We start from the raw sequence: 27,197 nt of genomic DNA, 5'->3' as shown, positions 1-27,197 counted from the left end.
CAGAGAGCTGGGCTCAGGGTCTGGAGCCCTGGCTCTGCGCCAGCCAGCCACATGCCACCCACACGGCTTTTGATACACTCCCTCCTTCATCTGCGGAATGAGGATAACACCCCAGCCCAAGGGTCACACACAACCAAAAGGAAAGAATTTATAAGAATTCTTTCTGCAAACCACTGGGGCCAGCAGATGGCCCACACCAGCCCAGGCTGCACTGAAACCGTGGAGCATCCAAGGAGTTGTGGGGGCGGGGTGGGGGTTGAGGGTTATGGACCACCCTGCCCCCACATCCTGTGACTGCAGAGGCCAACTTCGGACCCACGACTCATGGGCACAGTAACTGAAACACACCAGTCACAACAACAGTTTAACATTTTACTAAATCAACTCACACAAATTCCAAATTGCAAATATAATTAAGGACAACAGATTCTGCTTTTCCTTTTAAATCTTTCATTTTCAAATCCATCATTAAGACAAAAAGTAACCAAAAATTAGGTTTGTTGCAAATTCATGATTCTTCTGAGGAAAAAAAAAAAATAAAGAACATTAGAGTAAAAAGAACGCCACTGGGTGTACGAGAAAGCACCACAACACACGGTTACAAATGGGGCTTCCTGGGTTCGGCGACAGGTAAAAGACGCTGTTCTCCTCACTGCTGTGCGCCAATCAGGGTTTCGTTAAAATAAAACTAGAAAATCTCCTAGGTTACACTAAGTCAGACACGGTCTGGAACACAGTGCTTAACAGTAATGCCAACTATCAGTGCTAACATAAAAACATTTTAGAAGGTCAAAAACAATTAAACTGGAAACCAAAGCCTTATTTTCCCTAGATGAGCAAAACTGAAAATGAAAGGGCTCCCACCTCCCAGTGGGAGTGAAGGGGATTTGTTTTTCGTTTAAATTGGAGGTGGGGTACATGGTGCAGCTGGTTCTGTCGTTGCTCAGCCTAGTTGGCGTCCAGCTTGGCCATTTCCTGCACATAGATCCCTATACTCTCGCTGTCGAAAAGCACGAAGTACACCGTTTTGATGGAAGAGGACATTGTGGACACAAAGTAACTAGAGATGGCCTTCAGAATCAGCTGAGCTGCTGTCTGCTTCGGAAAACCATTCCTGTAGGAGAGAAGACAAGCACTCAGCAACTGGCACGCAACCGGGGACACAGGACCTGCCCCTCCCTCCGAGGCCACCTCCCTCCGTGCTGCGGCTTGCCTTGGGTTGGGTTGGTGTGTGTTGAACCCCATGTCTGCTTGGACACCAGTGTGGGAAAGCCCAGTGCCCAGAAGACGGGATGGGGGACAGAAAACTAGGCGAAGAGCTGGCACCTGCAGAAGGATGTGCAATATGCTTCTAGAGAATGCAGCAGCCAGCACACAGAATAGTGTTTTGTGGTGTGCATTAAGGCCCTGAAGTGCCGTCTGAGCTCCTGAATTTCTTTTTCCATCATCCCTGCCACAAGCACAGTGCCTGAGCCACAGCCCAGGCTCTCGATGTCAGCTCCAGGGGATGGCTGCAGGTTCTCTAGGAAGGCACTGACCTCTGTCCACCCACACAGAATTACCCCTTCACACCAGGGGCCACTGCCCAGGAATCCACCCTCCAACACACACCAGCAGTACCACCCCAGAGGCCAGAACACAGGGAGCTGTGAGCTGTTCTACTCAGGGCTACCATCCAAGTTTCCAGGCCAAATGTATTTGAATCCACATACATTTCCACTTCAAATCAATGTCATGTGGCAATTTTTGGAGGTAGGTGCTCTGGACTTAAAAATATTCTGGCCAATAGATTTCACCAATAGGTGAAGTCTGGACTGGCAACAGTGGCCCTCACTGTTCTGTGGTGTGCCTGAGGCTGCTCCTGGTCAGCGTGGTGTAGAGTGGGTGACCCACAAGGACAGGGTCAGCTTGTGTAGTCTAGTGAAAACCCGGGTTTAGAGCCAGTGGCCATGGATTCACATCCCTTACTGTTCCCATTTTATAGTTAAGGATACTGAGGGTGAGTATGGGGCCAGCTCTCACGGGTAGCTCTTTGTTCACTGGCAGGTCCATAGTCATCAATCTGCCTGAGCCTGAGGGCATGTTGATGTCCCAAGCACTGGGCCAGCCTGCCTATTTCAGCTGGAGCTCTTCCTCACGTGGGGCACCTGCTGCCAGGTAGAGGAGTTTCCAGATGCGTATTGTGGGCATCTCTGTGGTGTTAGACCTGCACAGCTTCCTCCCCAGGAGACCCTGGTGATTCTTGACCAATAGGTGGGCCAGGATGGAGTGTGGCATGGATAAGGAAGAAAAAGGGCTCCGCTGAGAGTGGGCAGGTCATTCCTCTGGCACCAGTGCCATTTGCAGATGTGAAATCTCAGGCACAGCTGCCTTGACTATATTCACAGTAGTCAAGGAGAACTGAGAACAGGTTGTCTCGAATGAGCTCCGTTGGGAATTGCTTGGAGAGAAAAACTCAGTCTTCCATTTTTCAGGGCATCTTTCCAGCAGCTCATGCTGCTTCCAGCTTGGGCTGGGGTCCTTGGTGCTGTTGTAGCCTGTACTTGGGTCAAGGGAACTACAAGGGCTTCTCTGGAGCAGGCAGAGTCAGTCTGTGGATGTGACCTGGATGAATGGGGGCTGAGAGGAGCTGTGAGAAGTTGCTTTCCCTCATGTGAAGCCCAAGACCATGCTCTTCTAGTTCCAAGCTCCCCACAGTGAGGTGTCCTCCTGCCTGTCTCAGCCTCACATCTGCACAGGGAGCTGGGCTGTGGTGAGGGCCTATGGAACTGCTGCAAATAGCAGCTGTCATGCGGCCCGATGGTCTGCCTAGCTGAGGTAGCCCCAGGGCAGGGCTTCTGTAGCTGCAGCCCGGCTGCCTACCCAGGCAGCTGTCTCTAACACTTGGCTACACAAGCTGGGTGAGATGCAGTTTGATGCAGGCACAGCATGGCCTGGCCCATGCCCGTGCCATGCCGACTGGGAGGTCCCAAGGGGTCTTCATGGAACACCAAAAGTGTGCCAGTCACTCCCACCTGTTACCAGTGCTTTCTGACACAGACTCGTCCTGGGGCTTTCCCTGCCTCTGCTTTGGACCCTTGCAAAAGGGTATGTGACTTTCACTCAGAAAGTGTTCTTTCCTATTCCTCTACGTCATCAGTTCTAAAACTGTAGCCTGCATCAGAATTCTGGAGGGCTTGTCAAAACAGAAGAGTTTGATTCAACAGGTCTAGTGACCACTCTGTGACAACTGCTGTTCTACAAATAGCCAGCATGGACTTTATGATCTAAGCTGGCAGGGTGGACCCAGAAGTTGAGGCTCTGCAAATGTGGGAGAAGGGTCAGTATCAAGTTTTAGACCTGCAGTGTCCCCACCTGCCTACCCTCCTGTAAAGAGAGAGCAGGCAGTTCCACTGGAACTTGCAAGCATTTCAGGGTTGCTGGTGGGTGAACATGAATCTGGATCTGTTTCCAGGAAAAACCTCTGTTGACAAATCCCTCCCTCTGTCGTAGGAAGCCACAGCCTAAGGAAGAAACCATGCCATGGGACTGTGACTGCTCTGGACTGTGCAGGCTGCCAGGAAGGAATGGTGGAGGTAATGGCTTTCCCAACATTTTCTGGTGGGCCTCAAAATTTCTTGCTGCCAGAGAATGCCTGTAGCAAAATGGAATGTGTAGGTGGATGCCCTAGCAAGAGCACTCCACACACAGCCCTGCAGCCTCCCGACACAGGCAGTGGTGGCACATGCAGCTGGGGCAGGTCAGTCCCAGCTCTGCCTCTGAGGCACGGCTAGACTGACAGCCCTACTCCCTTCAGGGTAGAGAGAGTGGTTAAGAGCTCAGGATTTCCTGGGGTCACACAGGATTTGAGTTGTGGTCCCACTTCAGTGCCTTGTTTCCCCATCCAGCAAAATGGAGTCAGAGTATGGGACAAGAAAATGCACAGTAAACATCAGGGTATGGCACAGAGAGTCTTCACTTAAGAGGAGCTGTTTATAAAGGAGGTGGCCTTGAAGGGTCTTTTAAAAGGCTCATGCAGTAGAAAACTGCCTCCTCCAACCTCGTCCCTGGGATAACTCTGACTGGGTGACTGCTGTTGTCCTTGCAGTCTGTGCTAACAATGTTGGCCTCAGACCCCCAGAGAGCTGCTGGCTGTGACTGTGGGCCTGCAACAGCAGGGGCTACACAGAGGCTCCCCGGCAAGTGCTGACCACTTTCAGAGCACTGATGCCCCCTGGTGCCACATCTTTGGCTTCTTCACTTGCTACTTGCATAACCACGGCCACTCTGTATAGCCTTTTCTGCCTGGCCCCTGTGACAGCCACTCTGCCCTCCAGCTGCCACAGAGCAAGACGGGTGAAAGACTTCCACTCCAGAGTCAGAATCAGGCTTGAATCCCAGCTGCTTTGGGCTGGGATGTTAACCCCTCTAAGCATAGTTTTCTCCACTGGAAATGAGGTATTTTGGGGGTCTATGCAATGATGATAATGGTGGTGGTGATAAGGCTGCCAGTGCTGCGGCCACCATCAGCCCCACCTGGGAGATGGGTGCTTTGCATATTGTTTCCACTATCTTCAGCCCCTGACCCGATCTGTGGGTTGTGTTTATGGCATGTTCCTTAAGTGTCTCTGGCATGAAGTGTTTCCTACACAATAGACGTGGGACCTTGAGTAGACTAAAGAGACATCTGAGCTTCCCCTAAAGTCACTCCAGTTGTCTCTGTAAAAGGCGTTGCCTTTCCCAAGAGTCCTGGACCTGTTTCCCAGGGCCAGTGCAAGATGCCCCCTTGGGTCAGCCTGCTTAGTGATAGCTGGGGGCACACACATTGGATGCTTGTCCCACGGTCCCATCTAGACACGCAGAGACTCTAGGTCCACCAAGGACCACATACCAGCTCCTCTCAGCCTTCTCCTTGCGTGGGGCTTCAGCAAGCACCCCTGCTCTCGGCAAGTTCACCCTCTAGTGCTGGGGCCAGGCTAGGAGCTCATGAGGAACCTCAGAGTCAGAGGGACAGCTGTATCTTGGGAGCCCAGGGAGACTTTCTGGAGCAGATAGACTGGGAGCTTGCCCTTGGTGGCTGGGGAGGAGTAGAGGTGGATTCTGGTATTCTTGTGGGTAGGGCTGAGAAAATGTCTGTCACTCAGGATACAGACACTCTTCTGCTAAGACTAGGTTTCCTCGCACTGTGCTGTGGGCTGCTTTTAGGCCTTAACCATTTTTGAGTAATTGCCTGGTTGTCTGAAGTTGCCCCAGCCGTAGGCTACTTTGATGCAAAATACCAAGCCATCAGGATCCTGAGCTGACAGCAATGGTATAGGAGGGAGAACATTCAGAATCAATGGTGATGGGCCCACCACTTCCCTGAGCTGTGCCCCTGCCACCCCAAAGTGGCCTCTCACTCCAGGCCCCCAGGTTTGGGTAAATGAAAAATTATCCCCCATTCAAAAGTCTTTGAGTTTCTATCCTTTTCTCTCTCCCCTGAGGCCAACACTTAGGAGGGGAGAGAGGCTGATGGCTATACCTGGTCAGGGAGTTTCCAGGTAGTGTTTTACGCAGAGTACACAGGCAGGGGGCAGCCCTGTGGTGGGATGAGAGGAGGTGGGAGCTGGGGTCTGGCTGACCAAAGCGGGGTTCCATGAGCCTAACAGTTCTGAAGCCCAGGGCTTCTGATCAAATTCTGGCTCTACCACGTGCAAGTTGAGTGACCTCAGATGAGTTACTTAACCCCCTCTATGCTTGTTTCTTTGCCCTTGAAAGGAATTAGTAATAGTGCTCACCTTGTAGGGCTGCTGTGAGATAATGCAGATAAAGGGTTTAGCAGTGCCTGGGGCTCGACACATACCCATAAATAGATAGCTTGAAAAAAATAAATCAGCTTTTCCTTTTAAGCTCATAAATCTAAGGAAAGTTTAATCAAAGCCCCAAACTAGTATTCTCTATGTATTACCCCTCTGGAGAGGGGTCACCCCTAATGTCAGAGCTGAGGGAGTGGGGTATCCATAACTATCATGACCAGAATGGCTGAGGACATGATATCCAGATGCCAGGGTCTCACCTGCCCCCAGCAAGGCAGACAGGCTGGAGGGAGCCATCACACAGGTGTGGTTGTGGTCATCGTCCACACAGGCTGTGCCTCAGCTAAGAGTGATCCTTTACCAATGGCTGTTTCCCTACATGCTTGCATTTATACTGTTTCAATTCTGACATAACTTTCATGCCAGAGACACTGGATGCAACAAACAAGCTGTTTTATTTCCCCTCCTAAAACCCACTGTGATTTACTGGCTGGCTCTGGTGTAATCCCATTTTTTTACTCATGAAAGAGGGCAGCTGTTTACAGAGCTCTGTGGGTGAGGTCTGCCTGGCAGATGTGGCCTAGGTAGCTGTGCACATGTGCTGCTTTCGGCATTTCCCCCCCTTAAGGCTTTCAATTGATTATTTTTACTCCTCCACTTTACTCCATGAAAAATGTAAATAAGTTTGTAATAACAGATGCTCTTTTATGGGAATTACTTTTATGCTTCAATTAAAAATTTCCCAATACCCATATGAAAGGGTGTGAAATTATTACCTCCAATAAAGTCTCCTATTGCCTCCCTCTTCCGAAGCACCTTTCATCAGAGCAGATCAAAGTGCATCCGAAGCATTAATTAACTGGACCTCAGAACCATCTGTGAGGAAGGGCAGTCCCTACAGCCTCACTTACTGATAAGGCAGACCAGGGCAGAGAGGTTGATTCATTTAACCAAAAGTCACACAGGACAGGAGAGCTGAGGGACCTTACTCACAGAGCCCCAGGACCAGAGCTGTGAGGCCAGGGGAGGCAAGCTTGCCTGTAGCTCACTGACTGGGGAGGGATTGCTGGGAAAATGCTCATTCTGCTGTTTTGCCCTTGATTTGGGGAGGTTTGTGGGGGGTGTAGAGGGCACTGATTAGAGGCTCCAGTTGCTCAGGAGCAACTGGAGATCTTTCCCCAGAGCCAGGTAATGGTGGGGCCTGCCAGTTGCACATGGCCTTGGCCACAGAAAGCCCTGGGGAATGGTGGCAGTGCTTGTCAACCTGTGGACAAGGACTTCTGCTAGGCAGAATGGCAAGTGCCAGGAAGCTCACTCTGTACTAGTTCTGCCACCAGTACTTGAGGTGTGGGACCTCAGTGATGGCAGTATGCAGGAGGCAAAATCACAAGGCCCGCCTAAGCGGAAAATGGCAAAATCCACTCTCTGTCCTCTCAGAAGTTTGGAAGGGAAGTGCTTTGGAAAGAGCAGCTTTCTATCCAGTTCAGGGCATCGTTACCCAGAAGGAAGGGGCAGCCTACAGGGTCACAGGCAGTTGGTGCTGCACAGCCATGCCTTCCTTGGGTGCTGGGGTAGGGCTGATAAGCAGAGACCCTAGAAGGCTCACAAGCTGGGGTGGGAAGCCCCAGGAGCACTGGCAGGTACTCTGTCCAAAGCAACCCCCTGCCAATACAGAACCCCAGGTTATGGCTCCTTTTGTGCCCAAGTTGCTAAGAGCTGCAGCCTCTACAGGCCAGTTTCTCTTTGCTTCAGTGCCCAATGCAGACCTCGAGCCTTCCAGAGACCTTGGACTTAGACTTTGGTAGGGAGGACTATAGTGATGGGCAGTGGGACACAATCTTGGAGGTGGCTCTGCCCTGACGGCTCCTCATTATCTGCATCATGGCACACACTTCTGAAAGCACTTTGCCTTCTAAGAGCTCCCTTAATTTCTAGAGCAATTCTGAGACACTGCATGGGGGGACTATGATGCCAGCTTCTCAGAATGAGGCTTAATTTACATATCATCACTCACCTGGTTAGTGGCCAAGCCAGGATGCAACCCCAGGCCTGACTCCTAAGCCAGAGTGCAGTGCTGCTCCAACAGGCAGGAACCTGATAGGTTATTAGCTGTCATCTGCGGGGTGCACAACCAGGGGGGTGTTGGGGGGCTTACCCTGAGCCCTAGCTGCATCAGCTGTCGAAAAACTAGACTTCTCCAGTGGTGGTACTCTGGGTATGTCTGTGTCTTAGGGGCAATTCTGTTGCTCCTGAAGACCTTGGTGAGTCTACCTGGTGATATTTCTGGGGCAGGAAGTGGGGTAGGGCCCAGCCCTGTTTAAATCTCACATAATTCCCCATTCCATTCCACCAGGTCCCATTACCTCATTAGCAGGCCAGTAGTGTCACCCAGGGCAGTGAGACAGTCGGGTAGAGACAACTGTGTCTCAATGAAAGATGCTTGTGAGTAGAAAGGCAAGGAACAGAGGGCTTTATCCAAAGAATACTGTGGTTTGTGGGACAGACCACAACAGACTATAATAAAGACAATAAGCTATAGACTTATTCTGAGACAGAATGCTGTTCATCTGTACTCCTGCATTCACACCTCAAGATCCTCTCCAGCCATCTAAGTCATTGTGCTCTTCAAAACTTAACTCTCTGAGGTACCATCTCTGTGGTCCCAATACACACAGGGGTCCCCTTCTGTGATGACATCTGCTATCAAAACCAAAGTTTTATATTACCCTTGGGATTGGGTCTTTCTCATTGTCCCTCACCATTGTTTAATGTCTTCATTCTTCCCTATGTTGTGCTTCTGGTCTCCTAGCCTCCGCAGGACTTGCAGAGTGAGAACGCCACAATTATGGGCCATGTGTGCACAGAGAGACATACCCATGACTGATATGTAATAAGCATGTGCTCCTACCTGCCGCTGCCGATGGATGGAAATGCAATGGATTTCAGCTTCTTATCATCAGCCAGGGCCAAGCAGTTTTTCACTGTCTTTTCCAGAAGTTCTTCACACTTGTCTGCACCCCAGACTGGACTATTACAGTGGATCACAAACTTGGCGGGCAGGCCGTGGCCTGCGCTGACAGCAGCTAGTGGTAGGGGGATGCAATAGAAATGGTGAGCTCTGGTTCACTGCAAAGCACAAGACGCCAAACACAGACCCATTCCCCTGCCACGGTACATCTTCCTGGGCCCTCCAATGGTCCGTGTCTGGGGAGTCCCACAGCTGTCTGCTGCACTGTGATTCCAATGTGAGCTCAAGCCAAGAACTGCTCATCATTTAGTCCTTTCACTTAAAGAGGGGAGCCAAGCCAAGCCCCACCCTTGGAAAGTTGGCATTATAATGTGTCACCACCAGGAATTTTTTACCAAGTTCATAGTAAGCCTGTCTCCACTCTCAGAAAGAATACAGGGTTCTCCCAGAGGCAGAGCCTTACCCATTTAATTCAACTGATCATATCAGAACATTTGCAGCCTCAAAATAAACGTTTTGGGTTTCCAACCCCCCTTAAGTCGACTGGTGTGCTAATTATCAACTTGCATAACAGTATGATATATATTTGTCTCTACTATGATGTATCTCTCAATCTCCCAGACCCAATTCAGAACTAAGCTATGAGGAAATCAATTGCTTTAAATGATCTGCTAAGCAACCTGACCAGCATTTCTGCTCCCCTTGTCTTCTCCCTGCTGAGGATGGCTTACCATATGAGTAACTGATCCTGTTTATCTGTGGCAGAATTAGATTAGTTTTTGAGAAGGAACTATTTTCTTTTCCTAAAAGAGGAGCCTCTTTCCAGCTACACATCTCCACCATAGACCTGCCTTTCCCTTGCCAGATCTGAGGACACAAATCCAGGGTAGGGTCTGCCACAGACTGCGAAGTATCATGTCTCCCAGAGCATGTTCCAGGATATATCTTCATAAGATGCTCTGCAAAGATTGTGGGAGCACTGGGTTTACTGGGTGCTGCATACTATACTTCTATACAGGAGCACATGCATCTCCACACCACCACTAAAGTAAAACATCCAAACTTTTTGGTAGGGTTATTTCTGAAACCCATTTTTTAAGGCACATCTGTCCAAGGGGTATGGGTTGTTATGGTCATGTCATAGATACTGGAGAAGGAGTAATCTCTGGGTAGTGTCTGATGGTACAGTAGAAACAGCTGAGTCACAGGGTGTGAATTTGTGTCTTGGCTTGAGAACTCTGGGCTGACCTATAAACACCTGACATGGGGCAGGGGTATTGAATGCAACCAAAGGGTTTGTCCCCATGAGAAGTCACTGCTAAACTGCATAGAAAAGGACTGGAAAGTTAGCAGTGACTATCTTTGGGTAGTGGAACAGGAGTATGTTTTATTTGCCTCTTTATACTTTTAAAAATATTTTAAAGCATTTTCTAAAATAGCTCTTAAAATCAAGAACAGAAGTGTTACTGAAACAAGCAAAAATATCTTGGACCCTGCTGATTATGGGTTTGCATCTACTGTGATTGAGGTTTCCCCAGCAGAGTTTGGTACATGGCAGCACCAGGCTGCCTCCACACCAGCAGTGGTATGGAGACTCTAGTGCCAAGGGTTACCAGAAGGACTCAAGCTGGAACCCCGATGGGAAAAGGACACACAGGCTGGTCAAAGAGGTGTTTTAAAGGGCCTGGGGAAAGGTCAGCTGCCCCTGGCTGGGTAATTAACACTGTGTATGCCTTCCCTTGTACAATGTGGACTTTGGTGGAACTGCCTGGAAGAACTTTATAACTAGTGCACTGTATGTCATATCCCTTGCAGGCAAAACAGAAGTGGCAAAGCAGAGGTTAAAGGCACAGATCAACAAAGGGAATCCCTACTGGACCCTGAGACTAGCCTGGAGGGGGTGTAATTTGTAGTCAATGGGAATAGAGGGGCAAGGCCTAGTGAACCCCCCAAGAGAGAGCTTATTAGAACGTTATGTGGAAATTATCAATGTCCAACTTTAGTTCAGATTCATTTTTACAACAGAGGATTTGAAAGACAGGATAGGCAGTGGGATCAGGTAGTAAGAAGAGAACACCAGAGCCCAAAGTGAGGAAGTGGGTGGCCTGTCCTCAAACAGCTGGTTGGGGAGCCGGGCCTCCCCACTGATTGAACTCTCAGGTCCTCAGGAGGTTCTCTGTCCTGCACATCCCAAATTACCACCTAAAATCCCTAAATTCAGGCCTGAAGCAGCAAGAAGTACGCTGTCTCCAAGTCTTAGCAATAATTCTCTCCACATCAGATGCCAAGTCATTTTCCTCCTGTTATACCAGGGAAGGCATAATTGGCAAATGAGAAATGTGTATTTATATGTTTCCTATTGCAAACACAGATGGCTGAAGATTTTTAATTTGTATTTCTCACTAGCAGTTTTGCAGATGGCTCAGTATCACTCACTTTCAGCTCTTACATGTGCCAAACTCACCTCCTATAATTCCTTAAAATTTGAGATCTAGACATCAAACATATAGGAACTCTTTTAAGCAATAAAAAAAAATGCAAAGGTGATTTTCCCAGACAACGCATGTGATGAAACTCTAAGTTGTAAAGCTACAGGTTGTCCTTGGCCTCCATCTTGAAGATGTGGCTGTAATACCACGTACCTCTGAATTCTAAGCTGTCTCACAAAATGGTTTTCCTAATATTGCATGTGCCACGACAAAATAAGCACAGTGGCTTTCCCAACTCACCTCCAGCTACTTCCAAGGGCCCGTTCTTTTTCCGGAGTTCTAGAACAGCTTCTACAAACTCCTTGCCACCTTTCTTCTCCAGCGTGTTTCCTAGACAAGGACAGGGTGGGGTCAGGTTGCTATTCTGTGTCTCTGGCACACAGAGACACTTAGCATGTCAGGTGATTACATACTTCATATGATCTGACTAGCTAAATTTCCATCAGGCTGCAAAACAGGAACTAAGTCTTGGCTGAGTTAGTAAAGTGAAATTGAGAAGGGCTTTGTCATCACCAGCCTTGCATTGCTGCTTCACCTGGCTGTCTTTGCTGCCCCTTATTTGGGTCTGACTCAGGGTCATGGATGACCTTTAAAAAGTTAAAAACTTTAAAGTAAACACTCTTCACATCATGGATGTGCCAGAGATGTGAAGGAGGCAGGAGACATTTGTTTTTTTTGCAAGCATGCTTGTCCTGGATGCTTTTCATTGGCATGAGATACCAGCTGGTACTGGTTTCCAAGACTAATGCCCACGTTGGGTTTTATTCTCTGTCTCTGGGGAGAACCCTCAAATAGGGAGGTTTCAGCAGCACACAATGCTCCCATCAAGAAGCCAGCTCTCCTCTTGGCAGCAGGCCTAAAAGAAGTGTTCATACTTGGCCACCTTTGGACCAGCATTATTACCAGGCTTAGTTCCTATTTTGCAGCTTTGGTGTCATATGCAAATACAAAATAAAAATGGCCTTAGACAGTATTTTCTTAATTACACTAAGGATTCAGAATAATTTTCAGTAAAGGAGGGCAACATCAGAAGCAGAGCTTAAAGATTAATCTGTATTCTATAAAAAGCTTGGAAACGAGGATGTCTAAGTGCTTAGGACCAGATTTTTTATAAAAGCCAATGGAGGTTGGGCAATGTGTTTTCTTGAATTAGGGCACTTGCGAAGTAATCAATTCCTGCTATGAAAACCAAGTTCCCAAACAAGATCACCAACACCCATGAGAACTCTGGGTTGATGCTCATGTGGAATAGCATGTGGCAATCAAAGTTAGCAACAGTATCAGCCTTTCAAGTTTGGCCAAAATGGGTCTGAGTCTTCCTTAAGCTCTGATTCCTCAGTTTTGCACATTTTAAAGTACTTTTCCTCATAAGAGGACAAAATACTCCCCTTAAGATTCACCATTTGTCTCAGAAAATTCCAGGTGCGCCTGGTACAATTCTGGTACGGGACAGTCAGTACTGGAATGCACCAGCCCAAATTCTCTTTGGAGTCACCCTGCGATGAGTAGGGTTAATTATCTTAGTGAAACTTGCCTCCTTTTGATGTTTGTTCTGCAGGGGTAAACTAACCCCAGGAGGTGTCTTGGAGGAAAAATCAACAGCCTGGGGGTTCCCAAATAAGAACAAGGGCTAATGGCTAGGACTGGGCCTGTACCCACCCACGTAGGAAACCTGGGGTGTGCAGATGAACATGACCAGACACCATCGCCCAGAGGAGCACTCAGTTGTGACTGAGAGGGCAGGGCTTTGGGAGAGGTACAAACTTAGCACCCTTGAGGTGGGATTTTATGTCACTCTTCATGATCTCAGACTGCCCTCCTGCCTGCCTTTACCTGTCCTGAAAAGCAGCACAGGCTTTAAATGGCAGAGTCAGAATGTCACACCTTTTGCTGCTGCATGTTTCTAGTTAAGTCAGCATCAGAGATGGCAGCTGAATGGACCATACACTGGAGGAAGCAAGCTAGGGGCTTAGAGCCCAACTCCACCATCACAAAGTGGATGCAACCCAGGTGAGTGAGATCCCAATACAAGTTCACCTAAACTATTCCTGCAGCTGAGAAAAAGGGAATCTGGAGCATGAAACAGCTGGATTCCACACACTGCTGCCCCTGGGGCCCAGTCTAGCCTTTGCTTTTAAACCCATTCCCTGGCTTGAGGCAGGGCAATGAAAACACCGGAGGCCAGACTAGTTAGGGTTCTCATTATTTACCAAATTAACTATTTGGTGAGAACTGAGAAATCTGAAAGGTAAAATAATGTTTTTACTTTATCTTCATTACCAACTCCTTTCTAAAATATTTAAGAAAATGGGCTGATTTATAATTAAAGGTGTTTTATCTTAGGAAGAGTGTTTACTTTAAAATTTTTACTTATTAATATTGCTTTAATTAAAAGTGAAAATTGCAAGTTAAAAATACACTTAAATGCATTTCCCAAACTTAAAAACTGAGCCCTAGATTGCAGGCAATCAACCCAGTCAGGACTTGACTCCTACACACACATATGTATGCACATGTTCATGTAGACACACGTGTACTTTTTAACAAGAAACAGGCCCATTTTCAACCATATTGTCAACACTCTTATTGTAAGACTTTCTTTTTAGGCTTAACTTCAGGGTTAATCATAAAGCAATTGGCTTATTTGCCCCCAAGCATAAACATGTGTTACTCCCATGAGAACAAGAACATTATTTCATGCTTAGAAAGCAGGCATAAGTATCAGTGTTCAAAACAGCCTAAGCGAAAATTTAGGCTTGGACAAATGTCAGGCTAAGCCTGTGGTCTATTTCACTGTTAGAAAGAACTTTTGATGGGTAAAAGTTAATCACTGGGGCTAAGCATTCCTGCACTCGGATTCCTTCTTCCAGCAGTCTCAGGAATTCACACCAAATATGAGAAATGGGAGTTATTACTAGCTTCCTCTTTTCTCCTCTCACACATCAAAGTGAGAGCTGGAACCAATTGAAGCCGTGTAGGAATCTGGTTTATCACTGGGATCGCAAAAGATATCTGGGGTCAGTACTGGTTTGGGCTGGTCCACTGGGCAGAAAAAGCCCTGGGGGGCTTTGGAAGACTGGGTTCTGACCTGGCAGTCTTTCTGCCTTAGCCAGCTGGGATATCTGAACCTGCTGAGGATTTTTGCAGCTGGGACAATGTCAGTGAGTGATGTGTGCCAGGGTCCTGGGCAAGCTTTTGGGTCCAGGTTGCTCCTGTGGCTTGGAAGCTAATAATCCCCACCCTGTGGCTATCCGTGGGTTGTAGGCGAACACGTCATAGAGGAAAAGCATTAACACTGTCCTTACTCCAAAGAGTACTCCCGTTCCAGTCAGTTCGGGAATGACTGGGCTCTTCTGGGTGGCAGAGTTTGCTCTGCCTGCTACTCCCTCATAGCTTCAGCCTTGTCTCAAAGCTGCAACTCTGCCTCCTGGCATGGCTAATCCTGCTAGGCATGGCCTTCCTCAGGCTGCAGCAGGCAGGCCGACTTTCTCCTCTCCCTGGATTTAGTAAGATACTTTTGCCCAGGAAATTTCATAATTCCCATTTTGCCAAATGTCCTGGATGGCAGGATGAACCCAGGCCTTAGTCATTCCCAGATATGACAAAGACAAGCCCTTAGCTATTCTCATTTTTCTCTGAATAAGTACTTCCCTCCCATTAAATTTTCACTTGGTTAAAAAAGGAAGCATCTTTCCCTTAAGCTGTCTGACTTCGGAGCCCTTTAACTCCCCCAAAGTCTTGAGAAAGGGGCGTTTAATTGCCTATAGCCTGATTTCATTTTGGCCTGGCAGACTTGGCAAATCCTGACTTTCCATCTAGTTTCTTTCCATCCATGTCCAAAATCCAAAATGCCCAGGAGAGTGATTAGTCCAAATTGCAGTGGCTGGGGAAGACTGAATGGCAGTCTTTGCTAGTGATGCCAAGCATGGCTGGGAAGCCAGAGATTGTAAGCTACTGCACATCTAGTATCTGGGACTCTTGTGGAAATCCTGATCTCCTCATCCTGCCAGATGACTTAATTGTGTGCTGACCAGAAATGTAACCATGCTCTTTCGGAGCTGGTATTTGAATCTAGACTCAAAATGCTGCTCTCAGGACCAGCACATCTATAAAAATCCCATATACACACAAGTGATACCTTACAGCAGGCACCAATCATGAGCCAGGCCTTACAAAACAAGGTGCCTTGCTCCCATTTAATGTAATTCCCATCATTACCATTACCTTATAGATAGGGAACCTGAAACACTGAGGAGTTGAACGACTTGCCCAGGCCCCATGATCAGTAAATAGTGAGGCTAGGATTCCAATTCCTTCCACCTAGTTCCAAAGCTGTGCTTTTTTCCTATCACACATGGGTGTCTCCTCCTCAGACAGGCCCCTCAGTGTGCTCTGAAAGCAGGGCACTATCTGATGCTCCTGCCAGGAATCTTCAACCTCGGGATGTGGCATCTCAAGTGCCCTCTGTCTCAGCCACCCTCAGCTGTTGAGCACACCAGGAATCAACCAACAATGCCTTGTCAGCTGCCAGGGAAAAGGAAGGTGCTTTCTGGGTCTAGGATGATGTTTCTCATGAGTAGTCTAAGAATACCATGTCAGATTGACATGATTTTCATGCATGTGAGGTCTGAGAACCCTGAGTGTGGGCAAGCACTTAGAAAGGGTCCTCCTTGTGCACCTGAGGCTTTAAGGGCATTTTCAGAAACCAGTGTGCTTCTGACATGGAAACAGATTGGCGAGGTTGGGGGATGATCTATGCACAGCCATTTGTGTTTGTCTGCTCTTCAGAGTGCAAAGAGGTGGTCTTGGATGCCACTCAGTCCCTGTGACTGTATTGTTCCTGCAGCTGAAATCATCTGTGAACCCAGTCTTCAACAAAGCTGTGCCTTGTGGGGCAGGTGAAGAAATGATCCTGCTGAACCAGTTTTCAAACCAGAAATGCCCATTTGTGACGCATCACATCCTGACTGACAGCTAGCTTTATTTCTAGGTTCACGACCCAGGGACAGGAGACCTTGGGAAGGTCAGGACAGCTGGAAGTGTGAAATGAATGCAGCCTTGCATAGCTGTCAAAGGATCAAGCTGTCTGCGGCGGCCGACTGACCATGCACACACACACTCGGCAGCACCCGGCTAGGCATTACCTACTTCACCACCGATGTAGAAGTCAGTGTTTGTCGGGTGAACGACAGCATCACTGTCGATCGAGGCAATGTCAGCCTGTACAACTTGCAACTATAACAGGTAAACAAATGTATATCAACTGTGTTGGACCGAGACCCACGCACAGGCACATTTACTAATGCCCCAATGGCAGGGCTGGCCTACCTGGTCGATTCCAACATATGAGCCCAAGGGGCAATCAGTCCACGCAGTGTGCGCACATGTGGATGGGGGTGAGGACAGGAGGAGGAGGAATATCAAATGTGACATGTTTAAATTAAACATTTGAATGACAAGTCCAAAAAAAGAGAAACACACATGAGATCATTTCCAAAGGTTAAAAGAAATAAAACGAATGCCCCGTTTCACTTCGCAAAAGCCTACAGAACTGGCATCCCACTGAGAAGGCTACTAAAACATGGCATCTGCTTTAAAAAAAAAAAAGTGGACCGTCAGGCCAACCAAAACAACAAGTTTCTCCATTCTGTCTGCAGCAGTCAACTTGCAGCCTTTGATTTTTTATTCTTGTAACATTTACCATTTTGTCTACCTTCAAGGGATTTCTCTTGAAAACCCAGAAAACAGTATTGATACACATAGAGAATTACCTTTATTTCCCCCTCTCCACATATGGGCTGATCTCTATCAGTATTTTTTCCAGGCCCATTTCTTACTCTAGCCTATCTTATTTTTATGGTTTAATTTTTTTTTCTCTTACAGACAGAGTCTTGCTGTTGCCTAGGCTGCAGTACAGTGATACAATCATAGCTCACTGCAGCTTCAAACTCCTGGGCTTAAGCAATTCTCCTGCCTCAGCCTCCCAAGTAGCTGAGACTACAGGCATATGTCACCAAGCCCAGCTAAGTTTTTTTTATTTTTTGTAGAGATGAGGTCTCACTATCTTGCCTAGGTTGGGCTCCAACTCCTGGCCTCACTCAATCCTCCTGCCTCAGCCTCCCAAAGTGCTGGAGTTACAGGTGTCAGTCACTGCACCTGGCCTTTGTATCTTAGTATAAAATGTGCTTTGGATAGAATCCTTGATTTTTCTAGCTTGTGGCCTTTTTTTTTTTTTTTTAAAGTATCTATATAAGGCAGTTGGAAAACAAGTTCAAGTTGGACACTCTTTGAGTCCAGGCCTGATGTTTTCAGCCCACTGTTGCACCTAGTTTGTGTGGGTGAGGCCTGGGCTCATGGAATGAGTGTATCTCCCAGTAAGGAAGTCTGCCGTCTGACAAAAGCAGCAGAAGCTGAGAGCTAAAGGCATTCAAAATAGACTGCAGTTGAGGATTAGGAAGGAGGCTGCATCTGTGCAGCTTATTTCCCTGGCAAGCCTCTACACTGAAGAGCAGCAGAGGAGCCTTCGTTGTGCCATTGAGCTGACAGTGCCTCATATGCAAAAATAAAGCCACGGAGGCAGGACACTTGAGGGGTACCTCTCAGCCTACCCTGAACCATCTGCCATCTTGAGCAGGGAGACACCATGGTTCTGGGGCAGTTTTCCATAAGAACTTGCTTAGAGATACTGCCCTTCTGTTTAATACCATTCTCTAGCCAAATAATTCATGAAGGTGGCATTCAGTCATATACTGTTTTCAGTTCTAAAAATAAGTTGAAGTGACGGTAGTAAGTTGTGGACTAAAGGCAGCTTAATACCATAGTGATGTGACTTGTGTTCTCTTTCAAGCTTTGTCATTTCTAATTAAGGTTTAAATGGAGAAACTATCATTTTGTAGTTACCTGAGATTTTTCAGTTCTAAAATAAAAACAAAACAAAAACAAAAACAAAAAAACAACACATGTTTAAAAATCCCTCCCCAAGTAACCAGCAGTCAGTTTGATCATTATGGAAGAGAATTTAGACGACAGTATGTTTGCAATTGAGGAGACAGTAGCCAATCACACTTAATGAAACATCAGACCATTTACACTTGGAAGGGCCTGGAGTAAGTCGATGTTCAGTGTCTACACTCAAATATCAATCTTGGATTTGGAAATTTGGCTTCACCATTGTAAAGTCTGGGAAGATGAAACGCCTAAATTCTGGGTTCCATAACTTTTCATCTGACAGCTGGTGGAGCCGAACCCCGTCCCCAATTACCTAGGTCATCTTTAAGGTCAATGTCAGCATTGGTAGGATTGATTATGGCCTCCACCTCAAAGCCGGCTAAATTACTGATTTCACTGTGAATAAGGTTCAGCTGCAAAGAAAAGCATGAGGTGGGAAATAACAGGAGAGCTGGGAAGTCTCAGAGAAGGAGCCTTGGGATACAGGTAAAGGGCAGTGGACACTCCAAGTGCATGAGGCACAAAGGGAAGCAGGGAGTTGCTGGCTCAAATGAACACATTTCCAACATAAGACTCAAATGCTGCTTGGGATGTGGGAGCAAGCAAACTAGGATGAATGTTCAGAGCCTGTGGAAGGTGCTTGGGGCAAAAGGAAGCACAAGCCACACTGGACAAGGAAATCAGCTTTCCTTTAAAGGGACTTGTGGCATGGGGGCCAAAGTAAGACAGCTGTCAGGACCTAGAATAAGTACTCATTGTTGAGTGTGGGGGGCTGGTGTATGTGAGTGTCCTCATCCTTGAGTGCTGGCCTGGTGCAAACATCCTACCTGGCTGGGGCAAACCCCTAGTGGTTCTGCCATTGTCATCCAAGTGACTATGGGTCTTTAAGGCTGTCCCCACCACTGTGACTGCTGGCTGGCTTCCCTGCCCTGACCAGGGTAGCAAGAAATGAGAATAGTCTGTTGCTTAGTAACATCTAATTTACGTGCCCATTACTCATGCAATGCTGAAGTTCCCTGGTGAAACCCAGGGGAGGAAAGTTCTCCAGTAAGACAATGTTATCTTTTAAATGGTTTTCACCTTGTTGGTCAGGTTGCTGTGAGTCTCAATGGGTGATTTATTGAGCATTTTCCTTAAGTTTTATATCTACCCCAATGAATTTGTTATTTCTGAAGAGCCACTGAATGGGTGTCTCCCCAGCCACCGTTATTCTGTTACAATGGCAATCCTGGCATCTGAGTATTCGAGGAATTCTGAATCTGAAATTCTGTCAGAGGGGTAAGGGGAAGTAATGGGCCTAGGACTGCTGTCCTGGGTCCTACTATTCCCCTTGATTTTCTTTAGGTATAAGCGTCTGCAGGAAAGCTCGCTCTTGCACATGCTCTTTCAGTGACACTGCTCACTCTTCAGTGACATAAATTCCTAACGTCTGCAGACAAGTGCAATGCCTGAGTAGCCCAATCAGAGCTGGTGCTCAAGACTATGACCTCGGCTAGAATAGTGGCTGCAGCCTGCAGGGCTGACGAGGGCATGAGGCTTTGTCCAGGAGCTCACCCAGGAGAGGGCTGTGCACAGACACTTGGCAGGGAAGCTCCTGGCAACAGAGCGGCAAGTCACTGCATTTCTAGGGCCAAACATTTTGTTGAAAACAAAACCAAACAAAAAACCTGGCACTCCAGAAGCATCGGAAATATAAACCCACATTTTTGATTCCCAGAAGCAGCCAGATTCTCAAAGACGGGCGTGCTTACACTAAAAGTCATCCTCTGGGAGGAAACAGTTGTGGAATTAAGTATTGTCATACAGCCAATGAAGAATTCTGGCCAGGGCAGTCGACTTCATTTTTGGTTAAAGACTCAGAGAAGAGGACCAAGTTTTATCCATGTGGACTTTCTGGGTTATTGCTCCTAGCACTATAGAGTGATTTAGAGGCCACCCACACCCTTGAAGCTGAAGGAAGCCCATGGGAGTGATCTCGCAAAGCAAAGCTCTCAGCAGCTCAGGGCCTTGGCACCAGGACAGAGGCAAAGAAAAGAGGCATCACAGGGGCCAGGGCCGGACTGCTGCCACCAGGGAGGAGGGGTGTGGGTAGGCACAGAGAGGGGGGCCTTAGGGTAAGGCAAGTGAACTCCCAGGATTTAGAACAAGGCAAAGGAGTTTACTCTATTACTTAGTTCTGCATTTGGCTCCAAGCAAATGCTGTTTATAAAAACTCAAATTAAGCCAAGACTCGCTGCTACATACCACCAAAACACACCCCACACAGTGTGAAGAGGCAGGAGGTTGGTGAGGAAGGCCGGCAAAGGAGAAAAAGACTCAATCTACTCAGTGTAATGTGGATATGTATGCTTTTAAGGCATCTATAAATTCTTTTGTTTAAAATACATGTTCAATCCTTAAAATTCACACAATTTTTTCCAATTGTATAGATGCTTCTGGTGTTATATTTGGAAATGCTTCATTGGAAAAGTAGCTATTTTCACAGGCTTTGATTCAGCTAGCCAGGAAGACCCGTAGTGGCCTGTGTCTGACTCTCTTCTGGGGAGAAACATCCACTCTGCCTAGGTGAATGGGATTCTCTGGGGGAAACTTGGCTTTGCTGAAGCAAGGGAGCAGCTGTGGACAGAACTCAAACTCATGGAGAATTCCCAGCTTCCTCTGGACTCACTGCCTTCACTTCTGACCAGAGGCACACCCATTTTTGGAAGCGCAGACCACAGTACCTCAGGGAGCCACTACAACTCGGCATTGAGAATTCTCAGCCAATCAAGTACTTTCACTCTCTCCACATCTGTGGATGAGGCTAGAGTTGTAATTTTCCAACTATGCTCTGCTATACACTGGGGCTCAGCAGAAGTCTTCAGGTTACGGAGCTGAGCCACAAAAGTTTTGTTGCTATAAAATGTGTACAAATACGTATTTTTAAATAATCCTGACTAGAAAGTATGTGCTTGAGATGTATGCATCAGGGGAAAAGAAGGGGAGGGGAGAAGACAAATTAATTCAAGTACTTTGGAAAGACAAATGGGTAATCAACTTGGCAGGTGGGCCAGTGGGCAGAAGCCAATAGCAAGATGACCATGAACAATGACAGTAGCTCCACTGTGCAGAAGAAAGCCCATGAGCATAGGGTGCAAATGGACCATGTACACCTGTGTCTGGACAGGACCCCACTGTCCAGTCATACATGAATAGGCAAGGTAGAGCTGAGATAGAGGTCCAGTCCTCCCAAGGTTCCCTCCAACCAGCTAGGGTCAGATCCAATGGGGCTTCTTAGCTACAGGGATGTGTATCCATCTGAAGCACATGGCAGAGAAGTGGTCCTTGTGGGTTAGGACATCAGATTTCTGGGAACTGTAAAAATTCCCAAGATTAGTCTGATTTGCTGGGAGATATAAGGATCATTAATGGTTTCAGCATTTGGGTAAGGTGATTGCTTCTTTGTACCATCATCAGGAAATATGGAAAACTAAGTTTTAAACCACAACATGAGGAATTTAAAGCAGCTATGAAGACTGTTAGCCACTGGAGACAGTAACCATAGGGCACTGCCATCTATAAAGCAGGAGGGGGTCCCACGTGGCTATGCAGTTGGCAGAAAGGGTCTTAGCCAAGGAAACTCTGAGATCCCTTCAAGCACTGGGATCCGATGATCCTAATCTCATTGGCTCTGCTGGGTCAGTTTCTGAGACCAGCAGTACCAGAGTCTTCCTTGTGTTGGGGAGGTCCGTGGGAACCCTTATTCCTTACTCATGGTGTGCGCAAATCAGAGTAAGTCTCTTTGAAGGCAAGATCTGGTGTGGCTTCCTAACCCTGAATGCTGCACAATGCCTAAGCCAGTGCTGGGCTTCCCCTGGGCATGTAGAGTTAGAACTGAGTATCAAACATCCTCAGACGTAACTCAGATGAAATTATTGCCCCTCACTGCTTTCCTTTAAGGCAAGGTTAATGGAAATGCCAAAGCTCAGAAATTGAGCCCTGAGCCTAGCTTGGATCTGAGGCAGCCCAGAGCCAAGGTGCCCTTGCCTGGATAAGAGGGGGCCCCTACCATTTAGGGCAGGGCAGGAGGTGGTCTGTCGATGATGACAGGCAAGGAGTGCCTGGATGGACATGTAGACTGCCTGACCTGACCTACTTGGCTACAGGAAATAATACATTCCTTTTTGGTTCTTTTTAAAAAAAAAAAAAAAAGTGCCTGAGTGGTATGTTGAGTCTAACCTGTAACTGTTAGATTTTGGTGTCTCTCATTCTCTCGTAACAAGGAAGAAAGTCTGGCTGGTCTCATTTCCCTGTGCTGGCCACCTAAAATACAGTTATTTTCCTGTCCCCAAAGTTCACTTCAACGAGGGGAATGGGAAGGGCAATGCTCTCCACAGGACCCTTCCCAGACTCCTCCTGAGAGCTGGAGCTGTGTCTTCCCTGGGGCACACTACAAGGCTGGCTCCTGCCCTCGCAGCTGTGCTGTATGGCTCTCCCTGCACGCATGCATGCCCAGCCTGGATTTCTCCAGAGGCCTTGGGACTGGCAGCAAAATCTAGTGTGTCCAGCTATAAAGAGCCCCACAAAGATAAGGACATGGATAGACACTGCTGGATGGCCAGATGGCCTATAGCTGAGCCATTCATTCATGGCTTTGTCAAATTCCTAAACTGTCTCAGAAGTCAGTCCTCAGCCACAGTGGTGGGAAGGGGTGAATGGTTTTTCTCCTTCACTGATGCTTCAAGAGCTCCCTTTCTCCTCACAGTTCTTCCAGTCCCCAGGAGAAGGGTGTGTGGATCAAAGAGAGAAAACCCATGGTACGTTATGCCACCTTGAATGGCCTGTGAGCTGGGGTTGTGATCTTGATCATTTGGGAGGTAAGAAGACTCATCACACCCTCAGACTGCCTTCCCAACTCCTTCAAATAATACTGATTCTACCAAGGAAACTTAAATCATTTACTACCACTGACACATTGGACACATTAGAAATGTTTTGCTGAAAATTTTAAAACCTCTTAAAAAGAGGCTGCAAATCTTGGCTGGGTCACAGAGCAAAAGCATTTAGTTGACTCAGATTCACAGCACTGATTTCTTTTTAAAACATTTCAACAATGTGTGTGAACACTGGGCAAAATCAGAGAGTAATGACTGGGATTACTCGTGAGACTTCAGTATTTGAAATACATCATTAACAACAATTATCAGGCTCCTAAGCCTGGGCCATGCCTCCTGTGAGTAGCTTAGCAACCATGACTTACAGGGCTGTAGCATGCACAGTATCACCTTTCTCCACCCCAGTCTGCTTGCAATATTCAAGCACTGGTTTCAATGTCACAGATGGAAAAAGGAGATTCATAGAACACAGGGTACCATATAGACACCATTCTAAAGTACTTCTTGTGAAACATTTCCTAAAATCCAAGTCAAAATTAATGTCAATAACATTTTAAATGTGCTTTATGTAAAAACTGTATATCAGTTTCATGATTCTTGCCCTTTTTTCACTATATGCCATGATTTTCACCTGACAGTAATAGCCAATAAAAAGCCAGAAAGTAATGCTTCAAAATAATGCTCTAATATATCAACGCTCACTCCATCTCATGCGGCAGGAGTGTAGGGTTCCAGAAGGGCAGCTGGAACCCTAGTTTGTATCACTGATGCTTAGGTTGACTTAAGATGCTGCTTTATTTTGGGAACATGGAGTTTCTTCTGCTAAATAGTGTCTGCCACACTAATTTTCAGGTATCTCTTCCTGGATATGCGTATCTTGGGTCATAAAGTTGCAAGCACATTAAACAGGAAGGGCAGTTTCTTGGTAGCTTGGTGTTTTCTTTTCACCACTAAGAAGTGTGTAATATGGGAAATAAGGCTAGGCTGGGTCTACATTCAGCCCTTCCTGTTATGGCTGACCATTTTATACTGGGTTCCGTCTTAACCGTTCCTTTCAAATTTTCCTTCCAGAAGTCAAGATAAGCACATGAGTTTCACTGTTAGGCTCACTTTCATTCTCCATTTCTTAAGTAACATTAAATGATATGTTTCTAATTTATTATAGAGTATCAATAATCTTCTGTGCCTTCTTGTATCCTCACCCTACCAACTCTGAGTAGGAATCAGTCATTATTAGCCAAAATTTTACTTTACTATATTTTGCTTTTATTCATGTGACACCTGGCCCTGAGACCAGATCTATCTGAAAAGGAAAAGAAGAATTGCTGAGAGCTGACATGTTCCTGGCTCTTGGGAGAAGCCAGCAAGATGTCTGTGGCCTTTGCCCCCTCCCTTCCAGGGCTCGCAGAGCCCAGAGGTGGCTGTGATCCCATTTCTTTCAGAAGATCAGAGCAACAAGAAGGGCATCTGCATCTGTGCATGGACATTTTTACAGCCATGTTTGCTGCTACTTTGGAAATATTTTAGTTCATCCAGCAAGTGAGGTGTGAGGAATTCTGATCTGAGGCTGCCTTTGGAGTGGCTGGCAGGAGGTAGCAAGAACACAGGGATGGGAGAGGCCAGGGTGGGAGTGCCTAAGGGCAGAGTGGGAAGAGGGAGAAGGTGACCCCAGGGGCTGAACTGCTCTATAGTTCAAACAGAAACAATGTGGATGATGGGTCACGTTAACTTTCAATACATTACCCAAGGGAAATGTTACAGGGGTGAAAGTAGACCCAGGCAGTTGCCTTCACTGCTGAGTTGAAGTTTTTTAAAGGAACAAAAAATATTTTAAACAAAAACTTTAAAAGTCCCAGACCTTAAGATGACAACTAGTGCTACTTTTTCTTTTGAAAAATGCATACGAAATACAGAGAATGGTTAAAAATGTAAACAGTAATGGTTATTTTCTGGAACACAGAGTTCACCACAGGAATTGCATCATGAGAGAGAGTGCAATTAGTGACAGAAAGAGGGAAAGGGGTAGGAGGAGAACTTGCAATGACGTGAGCGAGGGAACCGTGTCACTGTGATGCAAAAGAAATTGACAGTGAGGGTTTAAAAATGATGCAGCTTCAGATCCAAGTTTGTTACCACATTCAAACTAAACACAGATTAACTTGGAAAGTCAAATTCATTCCTTTAACTTTTTAAGTATAGGATTAAAAAATTAAGAAGAGCTTAATTCTTTCTTCCCACCCCTTTTTTGGTGTCAAGAAATATTAGTTAACTCTCATTCTCAGTTCTTAAAAGCCTTTGCATCATTTTTATTTTCATTAAAAGTGAATCATCTTTTTACAAAACCATGGCGTCCTGGCAAAGTTGCATCACTGGGGCGGCTGAAAATACATTGCCCATGGTTAAAACAAACAATTAGCTGGAAGAGTCATCTGGTGGTTCAGTGAAGAAGCCCGATGCAACCATCAGTACTGTCAAAACAATCCCCTGTACAGGCCTGGGTCAGACCTGAGGCTCTACCTTTAGTGCCCCCAGAACAAGCAGGCTGCCGGCTAGATTGTTCACTTCCCGCCACCAGGGCTTGACTTCTGCCTACTTTCCTGGCCGGTGCTATCTGCTGACCAGTTTATCCCACAGATGCAGCTCCTCCTCCAGACTAACCAAGGGTCCCCATCTCCCACAGAAGCCTCCTGCCCTCTTCTTTTTTACTACTTTCTTCCTTCCCCAGCTGCCAGGGTCCCCCTCCCCCCAGCATTGTGGCCTTCTCAGCACTTGGCCCTCCCTGAGGCCACTCCCAAAGCTCATGTCCCACTCTCTCTACCCGCGAGGCTGAGAGTGGCCCCCGAGACCCCCCAGCCTTCCAGTGGAAATGGCCTGTGCCCATCTGTCCCGGGGGCCCTCCCGTACACTGAGGCTGCGCATCTGCCTACCTTCTGGCCGAGGAAGAGGCTCTTGGTGGAGAGGACTGTGAAGCCGTCGGCAGGCGTGCCCTCAGTCGTGCTGTCAGCGCTGGCTGCCTTACTGACTTCACCCTGCTTCTTCTTGCACAGACAGAAGAGTCAGAATGTGGGCCACACAGGCACAGGCATCCTAACAGAGAGGCAGCTCCCAAGCCTTGCCCATAATGCCCGAGGGGAAAAGGAAACTAAACCACAACCAGTTCTCAGCATTTCTCCAAGTGGGAGGCTCAGACTCATTTTAAGGTACAAGAGTTCTATGGAGTATGTTAAATTATATTTTAATCACTTTTTGATCTAAAACAAACAAAAAACAAAAACAGCTACCTAAAGGTAAAACTTCACTTTACAGTGATCATTTAGAATAGAACCATTTTCATAAATTCAGACCAAGTAAATGTCTCTTAAGGATCTTCAAGTGTCTTTCCTTTCTAGATGTCTGTAATAGTATTCGAGCTTAAGCAAAGCTGCTCAGGTCGCTGGTTCTCAAAAAGCAGACTAAGGACCATACCCTCCAACCTTCTCGACTCCAGAAGGTAAGGCTCACTTCCACCCTCCTTCATTGAAGCCAGCCTTAGAGAAAGATGCATGTGGTGACTGTAGTGAACCATCCTCACCCTGGGGACCCCCTGACCCCGGTAGTAAGTATGGTTCTTGGCCTGCTCTTCAGCTTCTTTCTCAGTGTCATTAAGGCTGAAATATGTATGCCCTGGAGTTCCCAAAGATCTTCTGAGAGAAGTACATGACAACAAGAGTTTAAGACACCATCTTTCCAATCCCCTACTTGCTAACATTTCCCTACAACTGATCTGCCCTAAGAAGGATCGATACCTGTGGCCAAGGTTCCACACCAGAGCTCCTTCCCTAACTAGCCTCCTCCTACTTCCCAGAGTAAATACTAATATGGCACACCACTGTGGGAGTAGGGATGCATGTTTCTGGCATATTTCTATTAAGGACAAAGCCTGTATTAGAAATGGGTACTTTGGCTAATTTGGAGATTTTCTGCATTCAAATAAATTGTAGAGTAAGGACAGTGACAACAATGTTGGTTTTCATTTCCCTTCCCCAAATAAAAAGTACTTCACTCCTGAGGGAGGGTCTAGTGGGAGGAAATCTAGAAAGAAGGGGTGAGAAATATTACAGATGGCCGTGCCTTCCTGAAGGATATATCTGAATAAACTCAGGGC

General features: G+C 46.9%; 1 protein-coding gene across 4 annotated transcripts in view; it reads right to left on the bottom strand.

Moving 5' to 3' along the window:
• Positions 1-496: 496 nt before the first annotated feature.
• MACROH2A1 (macroH2A.1 histone) overlaps positions 497-27,197 on the bottom strand; it is a 71,527-nt gene continuing 44,826 nt past the window's right edge. Inside the window, exons 5-9 of one of the 4 annotated variants that reach the window (XM_039473081.2) lie at positions 25,981-26,091; positions 18,493-18,592; positions 11,472-11,561; positions 8,683-8,857; positions 497-1,114 (exon numbers count right to left, since the gene is read on the bottom strand). In XM_039473081.2, coding sequence (XP_039329015.1) covers positions 949-1,114; positions 8,683-8,857; positions 11,472-11,561; positions 18,493-18,592; positions 25,981-26,091 — 642 coding nt within the window. In that variant the 3' untranslated portion in view covers positions 497-948. Of the gene's footprint in view, positions 1,115-8,682; positions 8,858-11,471; positions 11,562-16,375; positions 16,467-18,492; positions 18,593-25,980; positions 26,092-27,197 lie in introns of all 4 variants that reach the window. The other 3 variants (XM_039473113.2, XM_039473111.2, XM_039473126.2) reach the window with 3 other exon arrangements.

The sequence above is a fragment of the Saimiri boliviensis genome, chromosome 1 (assembly GCF_048565385.1).
Source record: "Saimiri boliviensis isolate mSaiBol1 chromosome 1, mSaiBol1.pri, whole genome shotgun sequence".
NCBI classification, from domain to species: domain Eukaryota; kingdom Metazoa; phylum Chordata; class Mammalia; order Primates; family Cebidae; genus Saimiri; species Saimiri boliviensis.
This window is presented reverse-complemented; position numbering and strand designations above follow the sequence as displayed.